Here is a 25895-nt window from a genome sequence, read left to right on the forward strand (position 1 = left end):
TTTTTTAAAACGTTCACCGCAGATCGCAGGTATTTATCAATCAGTATAATGTAACAAATGCTTTCCGTCAGAAAATTAAAATATTTAATGTTTAAACTTAGATTTTTTGTAAGCACCTGTCCACGCTTTCCGGCAAAGTTGTTAAATATCTATACTGTGTCTACGTTGCACAGGTCGGGGAGACCAATATAGAAAAAACAAATATATTGCGCTGACATACTGTAAATGTTGCATCTTTTTTCTTTTTAGAATGAATTATATAAAGATCAACTTCAATGCGGCGGTGCAAACACTAAACATGAGCACCGCCGCCCCTGCACCGCCGGCCGAGACCGCCGTCGCCGCACGCCATCGCCATCAACCGCCGCGAAAGGCACCCCCCAAACGCCGTAAGTACATAGGTGATAGGAAAATTTAAAAGTTTACTATTAATTAACGCCTACATCGTGTTTCAGGATGTTATAGATGCAATAAAATGGGGCACACTGTCCGGCAATGCCTCGGTGAGTGTATATCGCATTTTCATAATAAAATTAAAATTAAATTAATAACGTTTGTTATATTTATAGCCCCACAAACACCTAGGAGAGCACCAGCCACACAACGTGGAGGGTTGAGTTCCGTTAGGGTAAGGCCGCCGCGGAGTCTGAGTGCAAGGTCGACACGCACTCAGACTCCCGGTCCCCAACCTATCGGAATATCAACCCCGATGGCATCAACCGTAAGTAATATTTTTAATCCTAATAGTGCTAAATAAATACAAAATTGTAAGATATGAATGCACACATGTGGTATTGGAGAGACCACAGTTAGTTGTGAATTTGAGAATACCTTTTAATGCCATGTTTAATTTGTTTATATAAATTGTAGACGTTGTATGAATCGATGGCTGGTGGCTCGTGTGATTCGGCGTTGCGGCAGCTGGAGGCGCTAATAATTTCAACACCGTAAGTAGTCAATTGGATAATTTTTTTGTAATGCCATTATCCTAACAATATTTTTTCCTCTAATATTTTTCAGATCTCATGAATAAAAACTTTTTTTTTCACATGTCTTGTTTTTATTTCTTACCTTAATATAATAATCATGGTTAACACATTAGTTAATAGTAGTAATATTAGAGTATAATAATATGAGTAGCCTATGTGTTAGATGTACAATTTCTAGGGGTCTGATGTGATATGTTCACTTGTGTAATTATGTATTTGAATAGTTTGTGCCATTGGTAGATGTGTATCACAAAAATAGGTAGTGTAATACAAAGAACACCAACCAATACTGATGTGTCATTATAATACGGTGACGATACAAATAAAACTTTAGGCTATTAAATATAAGTCATGATTCGCCTTGCAATATTATTTTTATTCTTACATAGACGTTACAAATTATTTACAAATTACCAGTAATTCTAAGTGATGAGAGGTAAAATAGCTTAGAGTGTAATAGGTAGGTAATAATAATAATAAGGTAGCTAGTAAAATATTGATGATACAATTAAAACGTTACCTATCACAGTAAAAATAATACAAACATAACAATACAGTCTACTTGAAACTAACTGATATTTGGACTATTATTTAAAATAATTCATACTGATATAAATCACAAAGTTCTTGACATAGGCGTTTAAATGTATTATAATATACAAACATTGTAATGACAATTGGTGGTCAAACACCAATAAAATATTGAATATAATTAACTATACATTACAAAGTAATGTATATTAACTGTGTAAGAAAACTTTCCAAATGCCTATAATAATATAATAACTAACTGTAACCGTAGAACTTGTATAATACTACTAAATGCCATTGAAGGTGTGTAAAACATCAATACAACAATATAGATAGTATAAGATAAATGTTGTTAAGAGATTTTCAAGAGAAAAAGGTCTACCTAAATAACATCAGTACAATGCTCTAGGTTAAGATATCTGTTGTATTTACAAGTACCAATCATAGAACAAAGAAATCCACAGAAGAATATTTAAGTTGTTTCACACATACTAATAATCTTTCTAACAACAATAACTTTGAAACGTTGTAAAACTGTATTGCACTGTATAAAAGTATAAAAGTATACATGTTGTAGTCCAGATCATTTTTCAAAGAGTTGTACAAAATAATGTGTGTGACTACGCCTAAATCTAAGCTCTGTCCATCCTAACATCAGTACAATGTTGTATTAAGTATTAAAATAAAATACTAATAAAATACTTATCTAGTACACAACTTACAAATGGCCTAGTTCAGTAGTAAGTAGTAGTAGTAGTAGTAGTAGTAGTAGTAGTAGTAGTAGTAGTAGTAGTAATAGTAGAAAAAAAAATGTGTTATTTAATACAGAACTTTAACTTACAACAATAAAAAGAAAACATTTTAATGATTGTGTGTTCAATCTTGTGTTGGTTAGGTATTACTGTAACAACAACAATAACGACTTACATTTAAAAAATGTATTGCACTCTATAACAGTAAGTGTAGGTACTCGTATGCAATAAGTGCATTTATATGAAATCATTATATGATAAGTTGAATGTAAGGTTGAATATGAAATCATATATGTGGTGTTATTTTTTAAAGAGTCTTCAATGTGATAAAATCAAGCACACCTATATTTATCACCACTAAGTATTGATATAACACACATCAGTAGTAAATATGTTACACCGTAGTACAAACAAAGTTAGTTGTATAAATAAAGGAGAGAAAGTATTAAAATAATCTTAACATTGCTAACAGTACGGCAATATGTGAAATTATAAAACACTTATCCAGTACACAGTTCACAAAAAAAGGAGAGGTTAGTTAGGAGTCTCTAGTAATACCTACTTTGTGTAGTAGTAACATTAAGAAAATGTAAATTTATGTGAGAAAACCTTAAGTGTTCTATAGTAAAAGTTGATATATTAGTATAGTTATGAGTTAATCTAGGTAAAATAAGCTTTACCCAGTGTTTGATAAGCAAAGTGTTTGAAATCTGAAACAGCAGTAACACAATTGAATGTCGTTCAAGTTATTCTACAATTTAATCATAATATAATAAGTTGAATGAAAGTTTTATGATAAAATAGACATTTAGTTTTCAAGAATGTTGTACCGAGCCAGTATAGTATGGTAGTATAGTAGAGTACAGAAACAATGATATGCATCTAAGAGCACAGTGAATAATTAAGCATGTAAGGAATTTTAACCGCAGGTTGGGTACTACTCATTGTCATTGGCTTAACTTTAAAAATTACATACTATGGAATAAACGTAAACAAATGAAATGAAATTAGCACTGCAGAAATTGTAAATGTTGTGAAAATTGATCAAACTTGAAATAATGAAGATATGTGATCCAAATGAGTGTAATATCATGAATTTTGTTATAATATGTCATTCACTTGATATTGTGTATTAAACCGTATTTATAAGGTCTAGAAGTATACTTTTGTGAGGTCATGTGTATTATGTTACAACAAAAAGCTTGAATGCCATTGAGTTAAGTTATGAAATTAAGTTAGGTTTGAAATACACAGTAGGTACATCAAACTCACGAGAGTATACAACAGTATTAGAAGTCCAGTCAGACGGGCATACCGTCATGGTGTACTGCAATGAAATGATATTTATTGAACACACTCACCAAAGAAGGCACTGCCATGGGCCACAGACGGCGGCGCCGCGCGTTTCCCACAGCGTAGTCGACACCGGGGACGAAATGCCTCGAACACAGCTGAGATGTTTGGTTCACGGGAAAACCATGGTCCACCACAAATGCCACCCACTCAATACGACGATGTACGGCAGTTGGAAATCTAAGAGGCGACACATTATTTATTATAATATATATATCGATATGTATCAACGTGTTGTGTGAAATACCTGTGTACGGAAACGTCATCGATGTTGTCCACAACTCCGCATAAAGCACAGCGTTTGACCATTTTGAATAGCCTAAAAACATCATCACGAACGAACATATTATAATAATAGGAATAATAATAAGTGAAAAGTAAATACTGAATATTATGAAAACCTCGTGGTAAAAAAAAAACGACTGATACAGTTTGTTATCAGCGGTGATGTATGAGTATCGTGTGTTATTTTTAGAATTAATAGGTACACACCGGCTTACATGATGTACATAAAAAATAGAAAAATACGAAAAATTACATACCCAGCTCGCAGTAGCACAATATTATGAATTAACCGTAAAACACGTGTCCGCAATGGCAACGCGCCGAAACGGCCAACGGACTTACACGTCTAATACGTATTCAGCTAATACGAATGCGGTTTAATTAACGTTGTAGGTATTCAAAGTGTACGAAAAAAACTCGAAATGCGCCGTGAGCAGCGGAGAACGATGTCTGTAGGCGGTGAAAATATGTTCGTTGGCGATACGCGCCGCCGCCACGAATACACCTGTAGTTTATCTATCTAAATAGTATAATATAGTAGTAGTAGATATAAAAGTTTACTCACCGGTTTGTGAAAAGCGCCCAATGCAGAACAACAAAACTCAAAGAAAAGCACTGAATATTAAATAATACAACGTATTAGGCTTTTCGGTGAGATTTGATGTACGTTGCAAGAGCGCCGGTCACGAGATGAGGCAGGTTGACACGGGCGCGTTTCGCGTCGCCAAAGTTGTCCCCCCACGGCTCCACTCCACCCCACGCAAAGCGTATAATGTTGCGTATAATAACGGTCGTACTGTATTATCGCGCGTAGTATTGTGCACTGTATAATATTGATGGTCCACTTTTAATATTTCTCACGCATGCATAAACACTTACACCTATTATTGTATTGTGGGTATGTACGCACACAATAATAATAAGAAAAAACAACCACCTAACCTAACGTACTTATATTTACCTACGTCATTAGTGTACAATTGAACGCAAATTGGTATACCTACACTTGAAGTAATAGTTATTATAATAATTATTATGTGTCAAGACATTCGGTACCGACCCAACGAAAACATCGTGACCGTTATGTTTATATATTTATTATGTAGGTACATGATATAATATTATTAAGTTACCATACGATATACGTGTTTAGTATATTGGTGTCTTTTATCAGATACACGTGTAGGATAATAAGAACCTATACGACCTACATAAACATTAAGCATGATATGTATATCTATATACATATATTTGAAAAATCGCGTGAAAAAAATGCTCTTCGTCGCATATATTCAAGCCTAATTCATTTATTTTCATGCGCTCACCGCGACGTCAATCGGTCAAACGGGGAGTCAGAATTATAAAAGGCGAAAAAAGAGGTCCGTTATTACACGAGCGCCACAAATTAACTTCAATCCCGGCGGCCGGCATCGAAACCACGACACCGGGTCATCCGCACTAACGCCTCACCTACCTACCTACATACTGAGTTGGAAACTGGTGCCCCGGGACTCGTACAGGAGAAAGTACGGTGGCGCGCGGCCTAGAAATTTAGCGGGGAACACGAATAAGGGGCAAACGGGGAGGGCAGACCCCTCGAAAAGGGCTAAAACTCGAATATTTGAAAAAAAAGGCAAAAAACGCGCGCAACGGCGGCGGACGTAAAGCGCGTCGTCTCGGCCGCGGAGGGCAAAAAAGTACTCAAAATCTGACGGGGAACGCGAATAAGTCATCAACGGGGAGGTCTGACGTCTTCGATAGGCGTAAAACTCGAATTTTGAAAAAAAAACGTAAAATGTTGGTTAAATACGAATATCACGATAAGGCGGAAGCGATGGCGAAAGTTAAATACCGAAAAAAAAAAACGCGAAAAAAAGAATTCCGAACTAACACGGCCGCCGCAAATTATTTTCAATCCCGGCGTCCGGCATCGAAACCACGACCCCCGGGTCATCCGCACCGACGCCTTACCTGCCTACCTACCTACCGAGTTGAAGACTCGTGTCGAATCTATGACTCTTAAGCCGTTTCGCCGTCCCGGCGAATTACGAACGCGGATTCGACGTCCGCAGAGGGCTATCGAGCCGGCGATCCCGCGGCTTCGGGCAGCGGACGACCGGCTCCGCCACCCTCGGACGTCGAAAACGCGATATTCGCGAAAAATATCGGACCCTCTGACGCACGTATTTATGCCTGTATATAGTAATACCTACTCGACGGCGGCGATATCGGCACTCGACTCTCGGCGCCGTCCCGCGGCCCCGGGAATCGTACCGGTGAAAGTACGGCCGCGCGCGGCCTACAAATTTAGCGGGGAACGCGAATAAGGGGCAAACGGGGAGGGCGGACGCCTCGAAGAGGGCTAAAACTCGAATTCTCGAAAAAAAAAGGCAAAAAACGCGCGCGACGGCAGCGGACGTAAAGCGCGTCTTCTACCGGTGTCGGTAAAGAGTGTTTTCGATGTCGGAAGCCGCAGTGGTCTTGTGGTCTGATCGTCAACCGATGTCGGTTATGAGTGTTATGATAAGAACGGTGGATATTGATAAGAAAAGTGGATAAGTGATAAGGATTTTGGATTGCTGATAAGGATGTTGGATTAATGAAAAGAATGATGGATTAGTGAGAAGGATAGTGGATTAGTTAACCGGAGAGCTGTAAGTTTTTTACTGCCTTCAAAAACGCAAAATCAAATAATAGAAATCAAATATTTCGGATAATCATATAGCCACCTCGATTTATTTGGGGTCTAGCGGGTCAGTCACCTACCTCGACGTTGGACTTATATGTCTCGGCAACAGGTATGCAACGTTCAAAACGTGAAAAAAATTGTACAACATTTCGGGGGTCCATGAAAATCATATAGCCGCCGTCTTTTTATGGGTGTCTAGCAGGTCAGTCACCTCGAATGACGTTCGCCGTAGTAATAAGGGTAGGCAATCCGACTGCGTCGAATCGCGGACAACGTTCATTACTGTCACCGAAAACGGAAAATTAAGTAATAAAATTCAAAACATTTCGGGCTTCTATGCAAATCATATAGCCACCGTCTTTTTAGGGTGTCTAGCGACCTGCTGATTCAACTCGGTGGTCCGAGTAGGCAATCTGACTTCGTCGGAAAGCAGATAATATGCGACTGTCGGGTCACGTCGTCAGGTATGCAATCCGACTGCGTCGGATAGCGGACAGCGTTCTTTACCGTGAAAAAAATTTTAAACCATTTCGGGGGTCCATGAAAATCATATAGTCTCAGTCTTTTTATGGGTGTCTAGCAAGTCAGTCACCTCGAATGACGTTCACTGTAGTAATAAGGCATCCGACAATGTGCGACGGCTGGGTTACGTCGTCAGGTATGCAATCCGACTGCGTCTAATCGCGGACAACGTTCATTACTGCCACCGAAAACGGAAAAAAAAATTCAAAACATTTCGGGATTCTATGCAAATCATATAGCCATCGTCTTTTTAGGGTGTCTAGCAGGTCAGTCACCTTTGTGGTCCGAGTAGGCAATCCGACTTCGTCGGATAGCAGACAATATGCGATGGCCAGGTCACGTCGTCAGGTATGCAATCCGACTGCGTCGGATAGCGGACAGCGTTCTTTACTGTGAATAAAATTTTAAAACATTTCGGGGGTCCATGAAAATCATATAGCCTCCGTCTTTTTATGGGTGTCTAGCAGGTCAAACCTCGAATGACGTTCGCGTAGTAATAAGGGTAGGCAATCCGACTTCGTCAGATAGCGGACAATGTGCGACGGCTGGGTTACGTCGTCAGGTATGCAATCCGACTGCGTCGCATCGCGGACAACTTTCATTACTGCCACCGAAAACGGAAAAAAAAATTCAAAACATTTCGGGATTCTATGCAAATCATATAGCCATCGTCTTTTTAGGGTGTCTAGCAGGTCAGTCACCTCAGTGGTGCGGGTAGGCAATCCGACTTCGTCGGATAGCGGACAATGTGCGACGGCTGCGTAACTTCGTCAGGTATGCAATCCGACTGCGTCGAATCGCGGACAACGTTCATTACTGTCACCGAAAATGGAAAAAATAATTACGTGAAAAAAAATTCAAAACATTTTGGGATTCTATGCAAATCATATAGCCATCGTCTTTTTAGGGTGTCTAGCAGGTCAGTCAACTCAGTGGTCCGAGTAGGCAATCCGACTTCGTCGGATAGCAGACAATATGCGACGGCCGGGTCACGTCGTCAGGTATGCAATCCGACCGTGTCGGATAGCGGACAACGTTCATTACTGTCGCCGAAAACACAAAATTAAGTAATAAATTCAAAACATTTCGGGCGCATATATTCAAGCCTGTATAAGATAGTAATAGCGACACGACGGTGGAGCTCTCCGCGATGTCAATCGGCCCCCGGGACTCGTCGCGAAAGAAGCGCGGCCGCGAGCAGCCTATACATCTAGGAGGGAACGCGAATAAGGTTTCAACGGAACTGTATGGAGTTCGAAAAGGAGGTAAAACTCGAATTTCGAAAAAAATATTGAAATTTTCGTTAATTACGAATAATAGAGGCGGAAGTGATAGCAAAAGTAAATAACGGAAAAAAAAATACGGATTATCACGGCCGCCGCAAAATATCTTCAATCCCGGCTGCCGGCATCGAAACCACGACCCCGGGTCATCCGCACCTACGCCTTACCTACTGAGATGAAAACTGGTGTCGAATCTATGACTCTTAAGCCGTTTCGCCGTCCCGGCGAATTACGAACGTGGTTTCGACGTCCTTCAAAGGGCGCGTAAAGGGGGACGCGATCGCGTCGGGAAGCGGACGACGTGCTCCGCTGTCTTCGGACGTCGAAACGGCGAGATTCGCGAAAAAAATCGAACCTTCTGACGCACGTATTTATGCCTGTATATAGTAATACCCACTCGACGGCGGCGTCCTGCGGCCTGTAAATTTAGCTGGGAACGCGAATATCGCGTCGACGGGGAGGTGAGACGTTTCCAAAACGGTTAAAACTCGACTTTTCGAAAAAATTATCGAAAAACGCGGGCGACGGCGGAACTCCTATCGCACGTCGTCTTGCTCAAAATTTAACGGGGAACGCGAATAAGGTCCGAACGGGGCCGTCCGAGGTGCACGAAGGCGTTAAACCACGAATTTTGAAGACATTTTGAAAAAATTCGTCAAAAGTGATAAGGCGGAAGTGATAGCGAAAGGTAAATAACGAAAAAAAAAACGCGAGAAAAAAATTCCGAATTAACACGGCCGCCGCAAATTATCTTCAATCCCGGCGACCGGCATCGAAACCATGACCCCGGGTCATCCGCACATACGCCTAAACCTACCTACCTACCTATCGAGTTGAAAACTGAAGTCAAATCTATGACTCTTAAACCGTAATGCGCAAAAAAATATATCCCTCCGACGCATATATTAAAGCCTGTATATAGTAATAACGACTTTACGCCGCTAAATTAATTATTGTTGTTAATCAATTACTTATTTAAAAACAATATTTACTAAACGTATCTATACATAAGCAATATCAAACAGTATAGGCATATCATTATACAATTTAACTACCAGATTTTACTGAAATATATGAAAATCTATTTGTTTATTAATATTGTATTATATGGTATCTGCAGCATTATAATTTTTAATTTCCTCAACCAATCAAGTCACCTAAAAACTGTAATGAATTAAGTGGGTACTATATAGTTATATTGTACTATTGTCTATTCAAGTAAAGAACCATATAATGCAGCCCTTGTTAAATAATATAGGGGGGTCACTCAATAAATGTGTAGATAATAAAATAGTATTAATTAAATATTAATTATTAAATAGTTTAATGGTATAGTCATATCATAATACAATTTAACTGCCAGAATTTAATTAAATACATAATATGTTATTTTTTGTCTATTAATATACATAATTTGACTCACCTAAAAACTGAAATATTTTATTATATATTTAATATTTAACCACATAATCGTTTGACATGGGCTCAAAACCTATCCATATAGTATAGTCATATCATAATACATTACTTCAACCAATTAACTCACTTGAACTGTAATATATTGAGCACAACATACTATACGTTAGTTATGTTACTATTGTCTATTCAAGTAATTAATTTATTATGTATTAAATAGTTTTTCATATAATATTCATAATTAAACCTACCTATTTAAGTTGTTTCAAATAGTATATAGTCATATAATCATACAATTTAATTTCCAGACCTTAATTAAATACATACATTTTTACTTCCTATGTTTATTTATATTGTATTATTTAAAATCTGTAGCATCGTTAGTATTTTACACCAAATTTGACTCACCTAAAAACTGTAGTACCCACTACATAGTATATTATATTTTTAATATTTAATATTCGAGCCCATGTCAAACGATATGGGAGTGTTGCTTTATAAACATAGATAATAAAAGCAATAGCTGTGTATATTTGTTTTTTATTAATTTGATTTTATGCTAAAGATTGAACCTATCAAACGATGCTTAATAAATGTAGCTAACAATTTATCAAATAGTTTAATTGATCACTTGCTACTCATAACTAAACCTACCTACATAAGTAATATCGAATAGTATAGCCATATCATTATACAATTTAACTGCCAGAATTTAATTAAATACATGTAGATCTATTAGTTTATAATAATTATTATTGTATTATATAGTATATGCAGCAGCTATGCATCATACATAAAATTTATAATTAGCAAATCATATTACCTCAAAGAATCAACTGCCATAAAAATTTTAATATATTTAGTACTACCTTCATAGTATACATGTAGGTAAATTATATTACTATTGTCTAATTCAAGTATAAAAGAACCGTCCCATATATTCCATAAGTTCTATTTTGTTATTGTATTATTTAGAATCTGTTGCAGTAAATTTATGATTACCAAATTTGACTAACCTAAAAACTGTAATATATTAAGTACCTACTGCATAGTATAGGTATTACATATTTAATATTTAACCACATAATCGAGTCCAATAAATATTGCTCAATAAAGGTAGACAATAAAAGCAATAGCTGTGTATATCAATTTGTTATTTACCTTTAAATTAACTGTTTATTAATTTGATTTTATGCTCTTTACGGGGTAAATAAACTCACTTGAACTGTAATATATTTAGCACAACATAGTATGCATGTACATTAGTTATGTTACTATTGTCTATTCGAGTAATTAATTTATTATGTATTAAATAGTTGATTTCATATAATACTCATAATTAAACCTACCTATATAAGTTGTTTCAAATAGTATATAGTCATATAATCATACAATTTAATTTCCAGACTTTAATTAAATACATACATTTTTATTTTCTTTATTAATATTGTATTATTTAAAATCTGTATCATCTTTGTATGCTACAACAAATTTGACTCACCAAAAATCTGTAATGAATGAAGTGGGTACTACATAGTTAACATTTAGTTTAGTTATTATAAGATAATAAAAGCATTAGCTGTGTATATTTGTTATATTTTATTAATTTGATTTTATGCTAATGATTGAACCTATCAAACAATGCTTAATAAATGTAGCTAATTATTTATCAAATAGTCTAATTGATCACTTAATACTCATAACTAAACCTACCTACATAAGTAATATCAAATAGTATAGCCATATCTTTATACAATTTAACTGCCAGAATTTAATTAAATACATTAAGATCTATAAGTTCATAATAATTATTGTACTATATAGTATCTGCAGCAGCTTTGTATCATACATAAAATTTATAATTAGCAAATTATATTACCTCAAACAATCAACTGCCCTAAAAACTGTAATATATTTAGTACTACCTACATATTATACAATGTAGGTAAATTATATTACTATTGTCTAATTCAAGTATAAAAGAACCGTCCCATATATTCCATAAGTTATATTTTGTTATTGTATTAATATTATTTAGAATCTGTTGCAATTCGTTATTATCAATTTGTTATTTACCTTTAAATTAACTGTTTATTAATTTGATTTTATGCTCTTTACTATGTAGTAGGTACATACTATATTGCAGTTTTTAGGTGAGTCAGAACTGGTAATCATTAATATAAAGTTAAATTGTATAATGAATTGGCTATACTATTTGATATTACTTATGTAGGTAGGTATTGTGTATTTAATCATGAGCATAAAATCAAATTAATAAATAGATAATCAAAAGGTAAATAATAAATTACAGTTTTTAGGTGAGTCAAATTTGGTAAACAAAAATTTAGTGTGGCATACAAAATATACCTACCCGTAGTATAGTCATATCGACCAATCGATCAATAATAATATAAGTATTCGAACGTTTCCGTCACATCCATCGTCGACTCGAGCTAGGATATTATTATATAATTCAACTAACCCAACGACCGTATCAACTCTTAACATTTAGGCGTTTATTTAATTAAGTATACATGTACCTACAGTACCTTCTGTGGCTATATCGTGTATCAAATATATATGTATACCGATATGAGTAGCTCACGGCGTCACCGAGACCGAGTAGGCAAAAGTCTGTAAAATATAAAATCGAACGCTTCGACGCATATATATATAATATATGCCTGTACATAATAATAACGACGCCGTCCGATCTCGCTGTTCGCGAACGAAGTACAGCCACAGGCGGTCAATACATTTAGCGGAGAACGCGATTAAGTCATCAAGGGGGAGGTCCGACGTCTTCGAAAGGGGTAAAACTCGAATTTTGAAAAAAAAGGTAAAATTTTCGTTCAATACGAATATATAATATGATAAGGCGAAAATGATAGCGAAAGGAAAATGACAAAAAAAAAAATGTGGAAAAAAAAATTCCGATTTAACACGGCCGCCGCAAATTGACTCCCGGCGGCCGGCATCGAAACCGCAGTGGTCTTGTGGTCTGGTCGTCAACCGAAGCCGACGCGGTGTATGGGTGATACAGAGGTCTAGTGATAGGGATCTGTGAAAAAATTAAGTGATAAGGATTTTAGATTTTGATAAGAAAAGTGGATTTATGATAAGGATGGTGGATTAGTGATAAGGATTTTGGATTTCTGATAAGGATTCTGGGTTAATGATAAGAATAGTGGATTGTGAATGGTGGACAATGTGCGACAACTGGGTAACTTCGTCAGGTATGCAATCCGACTGCGTCGAATCGCGGACAGCGTTCATTACTGTCACCGAGAACGGAAAAATTAATTACTTGAAAAAAAATTCAAAACATTTCGGGCTTCTATGCAAATCATATAGCAATCGTCTTTTAAGGGTGTCTAGCAGGTCAGTCACCTCAGTGGTCCGAGTAGGCAATCCGACTTCGTCGGATAGCAGACAATATAGGTCGGCCGGTCGTCAGGTATGCAATCCGACTGCGTCGAATCGCGGACAGCGTTCATTACTGTCGCCGAAAACGCGAAATTAGGTAATAAGTTTCATGAAAAAAATTGTAACATTTCGGGCGTCCATGCAAGTCATATAGCCGTCGTATATTTTTGAGTGTCTAGGTGGTCAGTAACCTCAAATGACGTTCACCGTAATAATAAGGGTAGGGTGTCTAGCAGGTCAGTCACCTCAGTGGTCCGAGTAGGCAATCCGAATTCGACGGATAGCAGACAATATGCGACGGCCGGGTCACGTCGTCAGGTATGCAATCCGACTGCGTCGAATCGCGGACAGCGTCCATTACTGTCGCCGAAAACGCGAAATTAGGTAATAAGTTTCGTGAAAAAAATTCAAAACATTTCGGGCTTCTATGCAAATCATATAGCAATCGTCTTTTAAGGGTGTCTAGCAGGTCAGTCACCTCAGTGGTGTGGGTAGGCAATCCGACTTCGTCAGATAGCAGACAATATGCGTCGGCCGGGTCACGTCATCAGGTATGCAATCCGACTGCGTCGAATAGCGGACAGCGTTCACAACTGTCGCCAAAAATGCAAAATTAAGTAATAAATTACGTGAAAAAAAATATGCAAAATTCAAAACATTTCGGGCTTCTATGCAAATCATATAGCAATCGTCTTATAAGGGTGTCTAGCAGGTCAGTCACCTCAGTGGTCCGAGTAGGCAATCCGACTTCGTCGGATAGCGGACAATGTGCGACGGCTGGGTAACTTCGTCAGGTATGCAATCCGACTACGTCGAATCGCGGACAACGTTCATTACTGTCACCGAAAACGGAAAAATTAATTACGTGAAAAAAATTCAAAACATTTCGGGCTTCTATGCAAATCATATAGCAATCGTCTTTTAAGGGTGTCTAGCAGGTCAGTCACCTCAGTGGTCCGAGTAGGCAATCCGACTTCGTCGGATAGCGGACAATGTGCGACGGCTGGGTAACTTCGTCAGGTATGCAATCCGACTGCGTCGAATCGCGGACAACGTTCATAACTGTCACCGAAAACGGAAAAATTAATTACGTGAAAAAAAATTCAAAACATTTCGGGCTTCTATGGAAATCATATAGCAATCGTCTTTTAAGGGTGTCTAGCAGGTCAGTCACCTCGGTGGTCCGAGTAGGCAATCCGACTTCGTCGGATAGCGGACAATGTGCGACGGCTGGGTAACTTCGTCAGGTATGCAATCCGACTGCGTCGAATCGCGGACAACGTTCATAACTGTCACCGAAAACGGAAAAATTAATTACGTGAAAAAAAATTCAAAACATTTCGGGCTTCTATGCAAATCATATAGCAATCGTCTTTTAAGGGTGTCTAGCAGGTCAGTCACCTCGGTGGTCCGAGTAGGCAATCCGACTTCGTCGGATAGCGGACAATGTGCGACGGCTGGGTAACTTCGTCAGGTATGCAATCCGACTGCGTCGAATCGCGGACAACGTTCATAACTGTTCATAACTCCCCGGGTCATCCGCACCGACGCCTTACCTACCTACCTACCTACAGAGTTGGAAACTGGCGTCGAATCTATGACTCTTAAGCCGTTTCGCCGTCCCGGCAAATCGCGAACGCGGTCCCGGCGTCCGTGGAGGGCTTTTGAGCCGGCGATCCCACCGCAACGGGTAGCGGACGACCGGCTCCACCACCCTCGGACGTCGAAAACGCGAAAAAATCGGACCCTCCGACGCACGTATTCATGCCTGTATATAGTAATACCTACTCGACGGCGGCGATATCAGCACTCCACTCTCGGCGTCGTCCCTTTTGAGAGAGCGGCGAGACGCGACTTTAGTCGAAAAACTCGGAAAACTCGGTAAGACGGCGACGACGCCGCGCTTTTCGCTATCGTTCTCTACGCCGCGGCGCTCTAAAATATTCAAGTACGGCCGCGCGCGGCCTATTAATGTAACGGGGAACGCGAATAAGTCGCGAACGGGAGGTGAGACGTTTCCAAAACGGTTAAAACTCGACTATTCGAAAAAAATTATCGAAAAACGCGGGCGACGGCGGCACTCCTATCGCACGTCGTCTCGGCCTCGGCGGGACGGGACGGGACAAAGTACGGCCGCGCGCGGCCTCACAATTTAACGGGGAACGCGAATAAGGTCCGAACGGGGCCGTCCGAGGTGCGCGAAGGCGTTAAAACACGAATTTTGAAGAAATTTTGAAAATTCGTCAAAAGTGATAAGGCGAAAGTGATGGCGAAAGGAAAATGACAAAAAAAAAAACGCGAAAAAAAAAAATTCCGAAATATCACGGCCGCCGCAAATTTACGAAATTCCCGGCGGCCGGCATCGAAACCACGACCCCCGGGTCAACCGCACCGACGCCTTACCTACCTACCTACCTACCGAGTTGAAAAGTTGTGTCGAATCTATGACTCTTAAGCGGTTTCGCCGTCCCGGCGAATCGCGAACGCGGTCCCGGCGTCCGCGGAGGGCTTTTGAGCCGGCGATCCCACCGCTTCGGGCGGCGGACGACAGGCTCCGCCACCCCCGGACGTCGAAAACGCGATATTCGCGAAAAAAAATCGGTCCCTCCGACGCACGTATTTATGCCTGTATATAGTAATACCTACTCGACGGCGGCGATATCGGCGCTCCGCTCTCGGCGTCGTCCCGCGGCCCCGGGACTCGTCTCGGACGAAGTACGGCCGCGCGCGGCCTATAAATTTAGCTGGGAACGCGAATATCGCGTCGACGGGGAGGTGAGACTTTCGAGAGAGCGGCGAGACGCGACTCTAGTCGAAAAAGTCGGAAAAATCGGTAAGACAGCGACGACGCCGCGCTTTCCGCTATCGTTCTCTACGCCGCGGCGCACTAAAATATTCGAGTACGGCCGCGCGCGACCTATAAACGTAACGGGGAACGCGAATGAGTCGCGAACGGGGAGGGCGGACGCCTCGAAGAGGGCTAAAACTCGAATTCTCGAAAAAAAAAGGCAAAAAACGCCCGCGACGGCGGCGCTCGGTTTTCACGTAACGGCCCACGCGGCGGGCCCGCCGGGAAAAAATTACGGCCGCGCGCGGTACGTGAATTTACCGGGGAACGCGAATAAGGTCCGAGCGGGGCCGCCCGGGGACCCCAGGGGGGGGTAAAACTCGAAATGTGAAGAAATTTTGAAAATATCGAAAGAAATCGCGAAAAGTGATAAGAAGGAGTGATAACGCGGCGACGGCTCCGCCGCCGCCGGGAGACCGCCCGTCGAATTTTTTCATTGGTAGTCTCTTACGCTGGTACGGAAAATCGACATAGGAGGCGCCACACGGGTCTTCGTTTTATACTATAAGACTAGCTCTCCGAGCGTCGCTGGGGGAGACCCCCAGACCCCCCGGTGTCGGTTATGAGTGTTGTCGATGTCGGATGCCGCAGTGGTCTTGTGCTCTGGTCGTCAACCGATGTCGGTTATGAGTGTTATGATAAGAACGGTGGATATTGATAAGAAAAGTGGATAAGTGATAAGGATTTTGGATTGCTGATAAGGATGTTGGATTAATGAAAAGAATGATGGATTTGTGAGAAGGATAGTGGATTAGTTAACCGGAGAGCTGTAAGTTTTTTACTGCCTTCAAAAACGCCAAATCAAGTAATAGAATTCAAATATTTCGGATAATCATAGAGCCACCTCGATTTATTTGGGGTCTAGCGGGTCAGTCACCTACCTCGACGTTGAACTTATATGTCTCGGCAACAGGTATGCAACGTTCAAAACGTGAAACGTGAAAAAAATTGTAAAACATTTCGGGGGTCCATGAAAATCATATAGCCGCCGTCTTTTTATGGGTGTCTAGCAGGTCAGTCATCTCGAATGACGTTCGCCGTAGTAATAAGGGTAGGCAATCCGACTTCGTCGGATAGCGGACAATGTGCGACGGCCATGTCACGTCGTCAGGTATGCAATCCGACTGCGTCGGATAGCGGACAGCGTTCTTTACTGTGAAAAAAATTTTAAAACATTTCGGGGGTCTATGAAAATCATATAGCCTCCGTCTTTTTATGGGTGTCTAGCAGATCAGTCACCTCAGTGGTGCGGGTAGGCAATCCGACTTCGTCGGATAGCGGACAATGTGCGACGGCTGGGAAACTTCGTCAGGTATGCAATCCGACTGCGTCGAATCGCGGACAGCGTTCATTACTGTCGCCGAAAACACGAAATTAAGTAATAAATTTCGGGAAAAAAAATTCAAAACATTTCGGGCCTCTATGCAAATCATATAGCCAACATCATTTTTTGAGTGTCTAGGTGGTCAGTCACCTCGAATGACGTTCACCGTAATAATAAGGGTAGGGTGTCTAGCAGGTCAGTCACCTCAGGGGTCCGAGTAGGCAATCCGACTTCGTCGGATAGCAGACAATATGCGACGGCCAGGTCTCCGTAACTGTCTCCGTAACTGTCTCCGAAAACAGAAAATTAAGTAATAATGTACGTGAAAAAAAATTCAAAACATTTCGGGCTTCTATGCAAATCTTATAGTAACCGTCTTTTTAGGGTGTCTAGCAGGTCAGTCACCTCAGTGGTCCGGATAATTATATATATGCAGTATAATGTTATACTATGTATACTATGTATATATGTAAATAAACTTTAGGTATATAATAAGCAAACCCATATAATGTTACAAATTACAATAACCAATACGATCTACAAAAACATTAAACATTTCCATGCGTAATATATATTGGAAATATTATGTGAATTTCCAGCGGCCACGTTAATAATTTCTGTCGTCATAAGCTTAGTAGTAGAGTAGAGCAATATAGAAGCGAAACTCGATCAGCGGATCGGGGTTCTGTTTCCCATACGAACCTCCGAAAAACACGGAAACGTTTCCGCGCACCAACATGATGTTTGACCCAAGGTCTCCCGTATCGTGTAATCGGGGGATACGTAACGCGGGGTCGGCTTGTTAAAAGTCGCGCCTACAACTTACTGTAAGTCATTCGCTGATAGCGAGAGGATCGACGATAAACGGTCGGTGATAAGGCCTACCACTTTGGCGGTATTCTGTCAAAGGCGGGAATGTTTGAAAACCATGTTTGCGTGTGTATTAATGAATTTGAGTGATGATCCTGTGGCATTATTATGACTATATGAAAATTTTTTGCAAAAATGAAAAAAAGAATGATGGTCAAAAGTGTAAGGTGTAATGCTGTGTTCGAATGAATAATATAAAAATATAAAATATCGATATAATATGTCAATTCAATAAATCAGCCGTGCGATATCGTCACCCGCATGGGTTACCTGCCTTGACTCTTGTTATTGTCGCCGCTCTAAGACTGCGCCGACGACCCGACGTCCGACTATAACCGTTATTAAACATCCGACAGCCGTGAATAACAGAAAACACGTGAGTATACAATTTAGTATTAATTTAATTTGTTGCTTTTTAAAACGTTGACCGCAGATCGTAGGTATTAATCAATCAATGTAATGTAACACATGCTTTCCGTTCAACGAATTTAATATTTTATCATACCATCGACTTAATAATACCGACAGATCACTTATTGTTTGTTTTACTATACACTTTCTTTATTGCTTTTTATTTGTCAACTTCAGAATGAGTAACAAAGTCTAAAACATTAACGGCAATTGCCAAGCGTACATCAGGGCCTTGTTTTTTTAACACGTTCAACGCGGATCGTATGTAATAATTTATTAATTTAAATAATAAAATAATAATATAAATTTGCGAAGAAAATCGAGCCTTAGTTTTGTCTGCAACACATGCTTTCTGTGAAACTAAATATTTTTTCTATTTTTTGTTTTTGTTTTTAACACGGTCACCGCCGATCGTATTTATCAATTAATGTATAATGTATATTGTTATACCATATAAATTTTCAAACGCTGGCTTAGTTTTAGTGTGCACCATATGCATTTCGTTAGACGAATTGAATATTTTATAATGCCACAAACATAATAATGCAGACCAATCAATTGTTCTTTTCAACTGTCTTATTAAATTTAGAATGAGCGTCTTCAACATAAGTCGGAGCTGCACAGTGTATGTTAACCACGGGCAAGACCGCGCTCAACGTAAGTATACATTTGTATAAGATCATTGGTTAATATATTATATATTATCTACCCGTTTCAGAATTTTATAACTGTTATGTATATTATGTATATAATTGTAATTTATATTGTAGCCAAGCCCAGAGGTGGCCCGTCGAAAGGGGGCGGTGGTGGTGGTGATGGCGATGGCGGTGGCGGTGGAGGTCGCGACCGAAGTAAGCATACATTTGTATAAGACTATTGGTTAATATATATATATTGTATACAATTAGAAACGATTAAAATTATATCTACCCGTTTCAGAATGCTATAACTGTGGTAAACAGGGACATTTGTCCCGGGATTGCGGTGAGTGTTTACTTTACATATTCCTTAATAACAGTCTTAATATTATGTATATAATTGTAATTTATATTGTAGCCAAGTCCAGAGGTGGTCCGTCCAAAAGGGGCGGTGGCGGTGGCGGTGGCGGTGTCAGGGGTCGTGATGGCGGTAGGCGGAGGGGTGGTGATGGTGGTAGGCGGCGGCCGTCGTCAAGCGTAAGGATATATTAGTATATTTAAAAAGACATTCAAGTTTTCGAAATCAAAAAATCTAATTAAACAAATTATTTTCAGGACGGTCTACTGAAAACGGCCTCGCCGCGGCCGAAGAAGGTAAGGATATATATTTAGTATAATTAAAAAAAGCGTTCAAGTTTTCGAAATTGATAAATCTAATTAAACAAATTTTTCAGGACCGTAGGCAGACGGAAAGTCGGAGGCCGCCGAACGTAATGATATATTAGTATATTTAAAATAATTATCAAGTTTTTGAAATTTATAAATCTAATTAAACAAATTATTTTCAGGAGGCCAGCAGTAGTCGACCAGCAGACGTAAGGATATATTAGTATATTAAAAAAAAGCTATTGAGTTTTTGAAATTTATAAATCTAATTAACAAATTATTTTCAGGAGGCCAGCAGTAGTCGACCAGCAGACGTAAGGATATATTAGTATATTAAAAAAAAGCTATTGAGTTTTTGAAATTTATAAATCTAATTAAACAAATTATTTTCAGGAGGCCAGCAGTAGTCGACCAGCAGACGTAAGGATATATTAGTATATTAAAAAAAAGCTATTGAGTTTTTGAAATTTATAAATCTAATTAAACAAATTATTTTCAGGAGGCCAGCAGTAGTCGACCAGCAGACGTAAGGATATATTAGTATATTAAAAAAAAGCTATTGAGTTTTTGAAATTTATAAATCTAATTAAACAAATTATTTTCAGGAGGCCAGCAGTAGTCGACCAGCAGACGTAAGGATATATTAGTATATTAAAAAAAAGCTATTGAGTTTTTGAAATTTATAAATCTAATTAAACAAATTTTTCAGGACCTCAATCAGACCGCCGAAACTGCGCAGCCGCCAAACGTAAGGATATATTAGTATATAATATATTTAAGAAAAATTCAAGTTTTGTCTAATCAAACACATTATTTTCAGGAGCTCTACGTCACAGCAAGGGAGACGCCACCGAGCCCACCGCCAAACGTCGTAAGGATATAATATAAATACTTTAGTTTTTGAAATTAATAATTCTAATCAAACATATCATTTTCAGGTACCGATAGCAGACACCCAATAAGTGAGTTTTTAACAGGAACATTTTTTCTCAACAAAAATTTTTCTATGTTTATTTGTTATGTTTTTTTCAGATGATCAATAAAACATGACTATATCATTTAAAATTATATTTTATTTTCCTTTTCCTCTCCTACTGGATATTTTTAAATTACTATGTGTGTACTTTGGGTACAGTATGAAGGATTTTTTTAAATTTCTATTAGTTACCAAAAACATAATATAGTTCATACTATTACAACACAATAAATTATGTGTGGTGTGTGGATCAAATAAGAGTTATAAATAGTTATAATGGTTGTCAGGATGTCAGTGAAGTTAATGACATTAGGTAGGTATTGCATGGGATGTCTAAAGATTTGCATGTAACAAAATTAAAGATTTTAGAATCAATATACTACAATGAGTAAAACAAATACAACCTAAATTGTATACATATTTCCATTGTTAAAGTAATTTAATTTCATGTGTAATAATAATATAAAACTAATAAAAACTAATAAAAAAGTAAATAATATAATATGTGTTTCCGTCTCATCCGAGAGTTACTTTTCATAGCAATTGATCCAGTGGCAAAATAAATTATATCAATTCACGGTGACCTAGTATGTAGTAGCACACTACATAATATTAAAGTTTTTAGTGAATAAAATAGTATCATCAATGGTGTTTTATTATGTAAAACAAATTATGTAAAAAATAATCAACAGCAATTTGCAGTGTTGTTGCGTGTACAAAATGTTGCATTATACATTATCTTATATAATAAATTATAAATTAAATATTGTTATTAAGATATCCAATTGTGTGTATAGTATCTATGGTTTTTTAAATTGTTATTTTAGTTATATTAGTTAGGTTAGGTTCTACTCATGTACCAAATAGGACAAAACTGTTGTGCTTATTAATTTACTGTATTTTAAAAAAATTGTTATTGAACAAATGGTGTTTAACACAAAACAAATACTCTTTTACTGAGCAAAACAATTAATACAATGTCAATTATATAAATATTGAAATAATTACATTTATATATAGTAAGTAAATAGTAATAAAATTTAATTATATAGAATCTAATAGTAATGAAATCTCAATCATGAGTAAAACAATTAATAAAAATATGTCAATACGTTAATACAATTAAGTAATGTCTCAACCATTAATACAATATAAATCAATCAAGTAGTTCAGCGAAATACAGTGTACAAAATATTAAAAATATTGTGAGTACAGTGAAATTGACTGATTAATGTCAATAGCATATATATGATTACATAAAAACAAAGGAGAACCATTAAGAGGCCGTCCTGGTAAAAGTGAAAAACATACAACGCTCAAGAGATGGCGTTGTGCGCCGTATCGCCGCCGTCGCGGCAGTCTGTAACCACGCCCATAGTCTACGCGACGCGGTCCGCGCGTAGTGACGCGGGAGTGGTACATTATTATTACACAGACCGTCGTTCAGGTTGTTTGGAGTCGTAGCATAAATTGTCACCCGTGCATTTCTTATATGTATACTGGCGCGTGAAACGTGGCTGCTAAATCACGAGCCGCGCCCTATTTATTAATTTAAGCTCCTGTTTACTTAGAAATTTTAACCAATAAATTAAGCATACAAATTATTATACACCATAACTCGATTTATATTTCTAACCCAATTACTTTTTTAAAATACATGTAAAATATTAATTTGTCATTACGATTAAATAGATTTTTTAGTAAAAGTGTTGCGTATTTTACGTTGTAACTTATAAGTGACATGAAGCAATTTTTGTACGATAATTTAATCTCCTAAATAAATATTAGCATTTAGCAACATTTTAAATAGTTTTGATTAGTAAATATTGATGTTATTTACTTATTTTAATTTTAAACATAATACCTACATAAAATATAAAGTTGATTGTTGCACATAATATTTAGTAAATAAATACCTGTGTAATAAAGGCCCGGATCAACATTATGGTTTAGCTGAACCATTACCGGACGATAATATTTCAAAGGAAGTATTAGAAAAAACAAAAGAAAATTTTATAAATGCATTGAAGTTGGACAGACGTGAACGGTTAGCCATTGAAGAACAAACAAGGGAACAAGCAAACTCTCAAATTTGGCACATTGAACGCAGAAATCGGCTTACGGCGTCAAATTTTGGCTGCGTTTGTAAACTTCGGCCAACTACGTCATGCAAAAATACTGTTTATAGTATAATATATAGAACATTTTCTTCGAAAGCAACAGATTATGGTAAAGCCACCGAACAACAAGCTATCGTCGCTTTGGAAAAAAAATTAAATTGTAAAGTGAATCAATGTGGACTTATTATTGATGAAGATTTTCCTTATTTAGCAGCTTCTCCTGGTAAACTATATTACCTATATCACTAATTCAATAAATATTACTAATTTATTTTTTTATATTTTATAGACGGTCTTGTCAATGATGATTTTATAGTTGAAATTAAATGTCCATTTGGAGTAAAAGACACTAAAACATTTTTAGAAGCTATAGACAGTAAAAAAGTAAGTGTATTATGTGTAGTAAGTGTATTATGTGAACAAAAAATGATTCTCTGATAACATTTAACTTGATATTATACTTAAAAGTTTCAGATTTCCACGTAAATGAATTTAAGAAAACCGTTATTCTCCGTTATAATATATAATTAGTAATTTCGTTTAAAATAATTATTAAAAAAAAATATATATATCTACTGTATGTAATTTTTAAACTTATTTCTTACAGACTAACAATATAAACTAATTATGAGAAACCTTGTTTTAAATTTTCATTTCTTATAGCTAATTGAGTATTTTATAAGTTTAATATAGGAAATTAATTTGTCAAAATTTGAACTCCAGAAACTCATAAAATATTATTAAGAATTTACGCTCAACTTTTTTTTTTAATTACACATCTCCAATAATTTAAAAACAAAATAATACGAATTAAATTTTCTTATACCTATGAGTAGCTTCAAAAGTGTCAAGATAATATGAAAATGTCATAGTGTATAGAAAATGCTAATAGATTAATAAATATACCATGGATTTACCATGGTGTAAAAAGTACAATTTTTATTAAATTTTTTTCTGTTTTTCACGAAACTTTTGAAAACTATCAAGAATTTTCGTATTTGAAAATCAAAGCATTATTACGATTATTTATTATGTGGATAGACACAATAAATTAAAAAAAACACACTTCGTTATAAATCAATACATTTATCGCTCCAAATGTTCTAATTATAATATTTAATTTCAGTTATCATTCTGTCGTCTCAGTGAAAACGGTAAAATGGAATTAAAAGTGGATCATAGTTACTATTATCAAGTTCAGGGACAAATGCGAATTTCAAAACGAAATTTTTGTTATTTCGTCGTTTATTCGGCAAGTTGGATAGAAATACAAATAATTACTTTCGATGATGCTTTCTGGCAAGACAAAATGATTGAAAAGTTAAAAATGTAATTGAACTTTAATTTTTAAATTATAGTAATTTAATTTTATGTAATTATATAATCATATGCAATTATATTTTCAGATTTTATACAGAATGCTTACTTCCAGAAATAGTCAATTCTCAGTACGGAAAGAGGCTGTTGATAGACGACATTTTAGATCCTCAGCATATTTTGGAAAATATAAAAGCAAAACAGCAAAAACAGCATAAGCAAAATTTCATCAATGAAAAAAAAAATTGAAACTTTTTCTAAATGTCGACTACAATAATTAGTATACAATGATATACTATCATACTTTATATAATATGTAATTGTGACAAATTCCGACTATCAAATTATGATAATAGTCTGAAAAACTACTCTAATAACTATAATTATGTGATAATGTAATTTGTTTTATCATATTTTGAATTACGTTCAATCCGTTTATATATTAATTTACTATCAATAAATAAATAAATAAAATATAATCATCTGTTATATTATATGTACTGTTTACTAATTATAAATAATTACAGTATTTGACTGCTTTATAAAAATAATTCATATGATTAGGGTCTAGGGATTAAAATGACGAATTGCTATAATTTATATAAGTTATCGAATTACGTCGTACATTATTAATTACTCTGGTAATTTTATTCAACAGCTTTTTATTTAATTGCATGTATGTAAGGTTTTTTTGTTATACAGATTTAAATTTCATATTTGTTTGGTCAACGTTAAAAAAAATAAGTTTATCTTCAAATTGTCTACAAAATGAAAAAAATAATTATTTAAATCGTAATTTTTTTAAACGATTTATAACAATTTTATGACGAAAGATTTTTAATTAGTGTAAAATACGGTGAGCAGAATACTATTATACGAAATATAAACTTCGATATGGGTATAATGAAAATAATAAAACAACAATTCTGTAATCAACATTATTGTGTTCGAACCGACTATTTATAAACGACGAGTCGGTCGCGATATGAAAACTAGTTGACCTATGGTGCGGTATGGATACAGCCGCTCGGGGGCGGTGGTATGAACACTATTCCTGAACGCTGCCGCTAAAGTCAGCAGAGCGCACCACATGCCGGCCGTAAATTTATAATTTTTCCGCCGAAAACATGCTTTCGTACTTCAAGTTTTTCTCAGCTTTGGGTAGTCGTAGAAACATAATTTTTGCACCAATATAAACGTGAGAAGTTCTTATAGATTTTGTCGTTCCAGATTTTTGATATCTTTTTTTGTGAATTTTAAAAGATTTTTTAAAAATTTAAAAATTTTGTTAAATTTCAAATGCAAATATAATCGGTTTAAATTAAAAATTCGAAAATCTGGAACGACAAAATCTAGAAGAACTTCTCACGTTTATTTTGGTGCAAAAATTATGTTTCTACGACTAATGAGAGCTGAGGAAAACTTGAAGTACGAAAGCATGTTTTTACGGCCGAATTTTGCTACCAGGACGGCCTCTTA

The 25895-nt window shown here is 36.9% G+C and overlaps 2 protein-coding genes across 2 annotated transcripts; both read left to right on the forward strand.

Moving 5' to 3' along the window:
* Positions 1-250: 250 nt before the first annotated feature.
* Positions 251-757, forward strand: LOC132932641 (uncharacterized). Its single transcript, XM_060999017.1, has 3 exons — positions 251-389; positions 456-503; positions 570-757. The coding sequence occupies exons 1-3, from the start codon at positions 251-253 to the stop codon at positions 755-757; spliced, it is 375 nt and encodes a 124-aa protein (XP_060855000.1).
* Positions 758-778: 21 nt separating this feature from the next.
* On the forward strand, positions 779-24665 carry LOC132932642 (uncharacterized). The gene is made up of 13 exons (XM_060999018.1): positions 779-808; positions 871-947; positions 19289-19356; positions 19470-19550; positions 19639-19683; positions 19756-19851; positions 19953-19991; positions 20713-20751; positions 20824-20874; positions 22909-23322; positions 23389-23483; positions 24226-24428; positions 24506-24665. Exons 1-13 carry the CDS (start codon positions 779-781, stop codon positions 24663-24665), a joined length of 1398 nt encoding a protein of 465 aa, XP_060855001.1.
* Positions 24666-25895: the final 1230 nt, after the last annotated feature.

Source organism: Metopolophium dirhodum, chromosome 1, assembly GCF_019925205.1.
Source record: "Metopolophium dirhodum isolate CAU chromosome 1, ASM1992520v1, whole genome shotgun sequence".
NCBI classification, from domain to species: domain Eukaryota; kingdom Metazoa; phylum Arthropoda; class Insecta; order Hemiptera; family Aphididae; genus Metopolophium; species Metopolophium dirhodum.

Excerpts from the sequence above, each read along its gene's own strand:
- LOC132932642 (XM_060999018.1), top strand. The coding sequence starts at position 779 with ATGCACACATGTGGTATTGGAGAGACCACA. Across the intron at positions 19,357-19,469 it reads CGGGCAAGACCGCGCTCAAC|CCAAGCCCAGAGGTGGCCCG; the intron begins GTAAGTATACAT and ends TTTATATTGTAG. Across the intron at positions 19,551-19,638 it reads CGGTGGAGGTCGCGACCGAA|AATGCTATAACTGTGGTAAA; the intron begins GTAAGCATACAT and ends TACCCGTTTCAG.
- LOC132932641 (XM_060999017.1), top strand. The coding sequence starts at position 251 with ATGAATTATATAAAGATCAACTTCAATGCGGCGGTGCAAACACTAAAC. Across the intron at positions 390-455 it reads AAAGGCACCCCCCAAACGCC|GATGTTATAGATGCAATAAA; the intron begins GTAAGTACATAG and ends ATCGTGTTTCAG. Across the intron at positions 504-569 it reads CACTGTCCGGCAATGCCTCG|CCCCACAAACACCTAGGAGA; the intron begins GTGAGTGTATAT and ends TTATATTTATAG.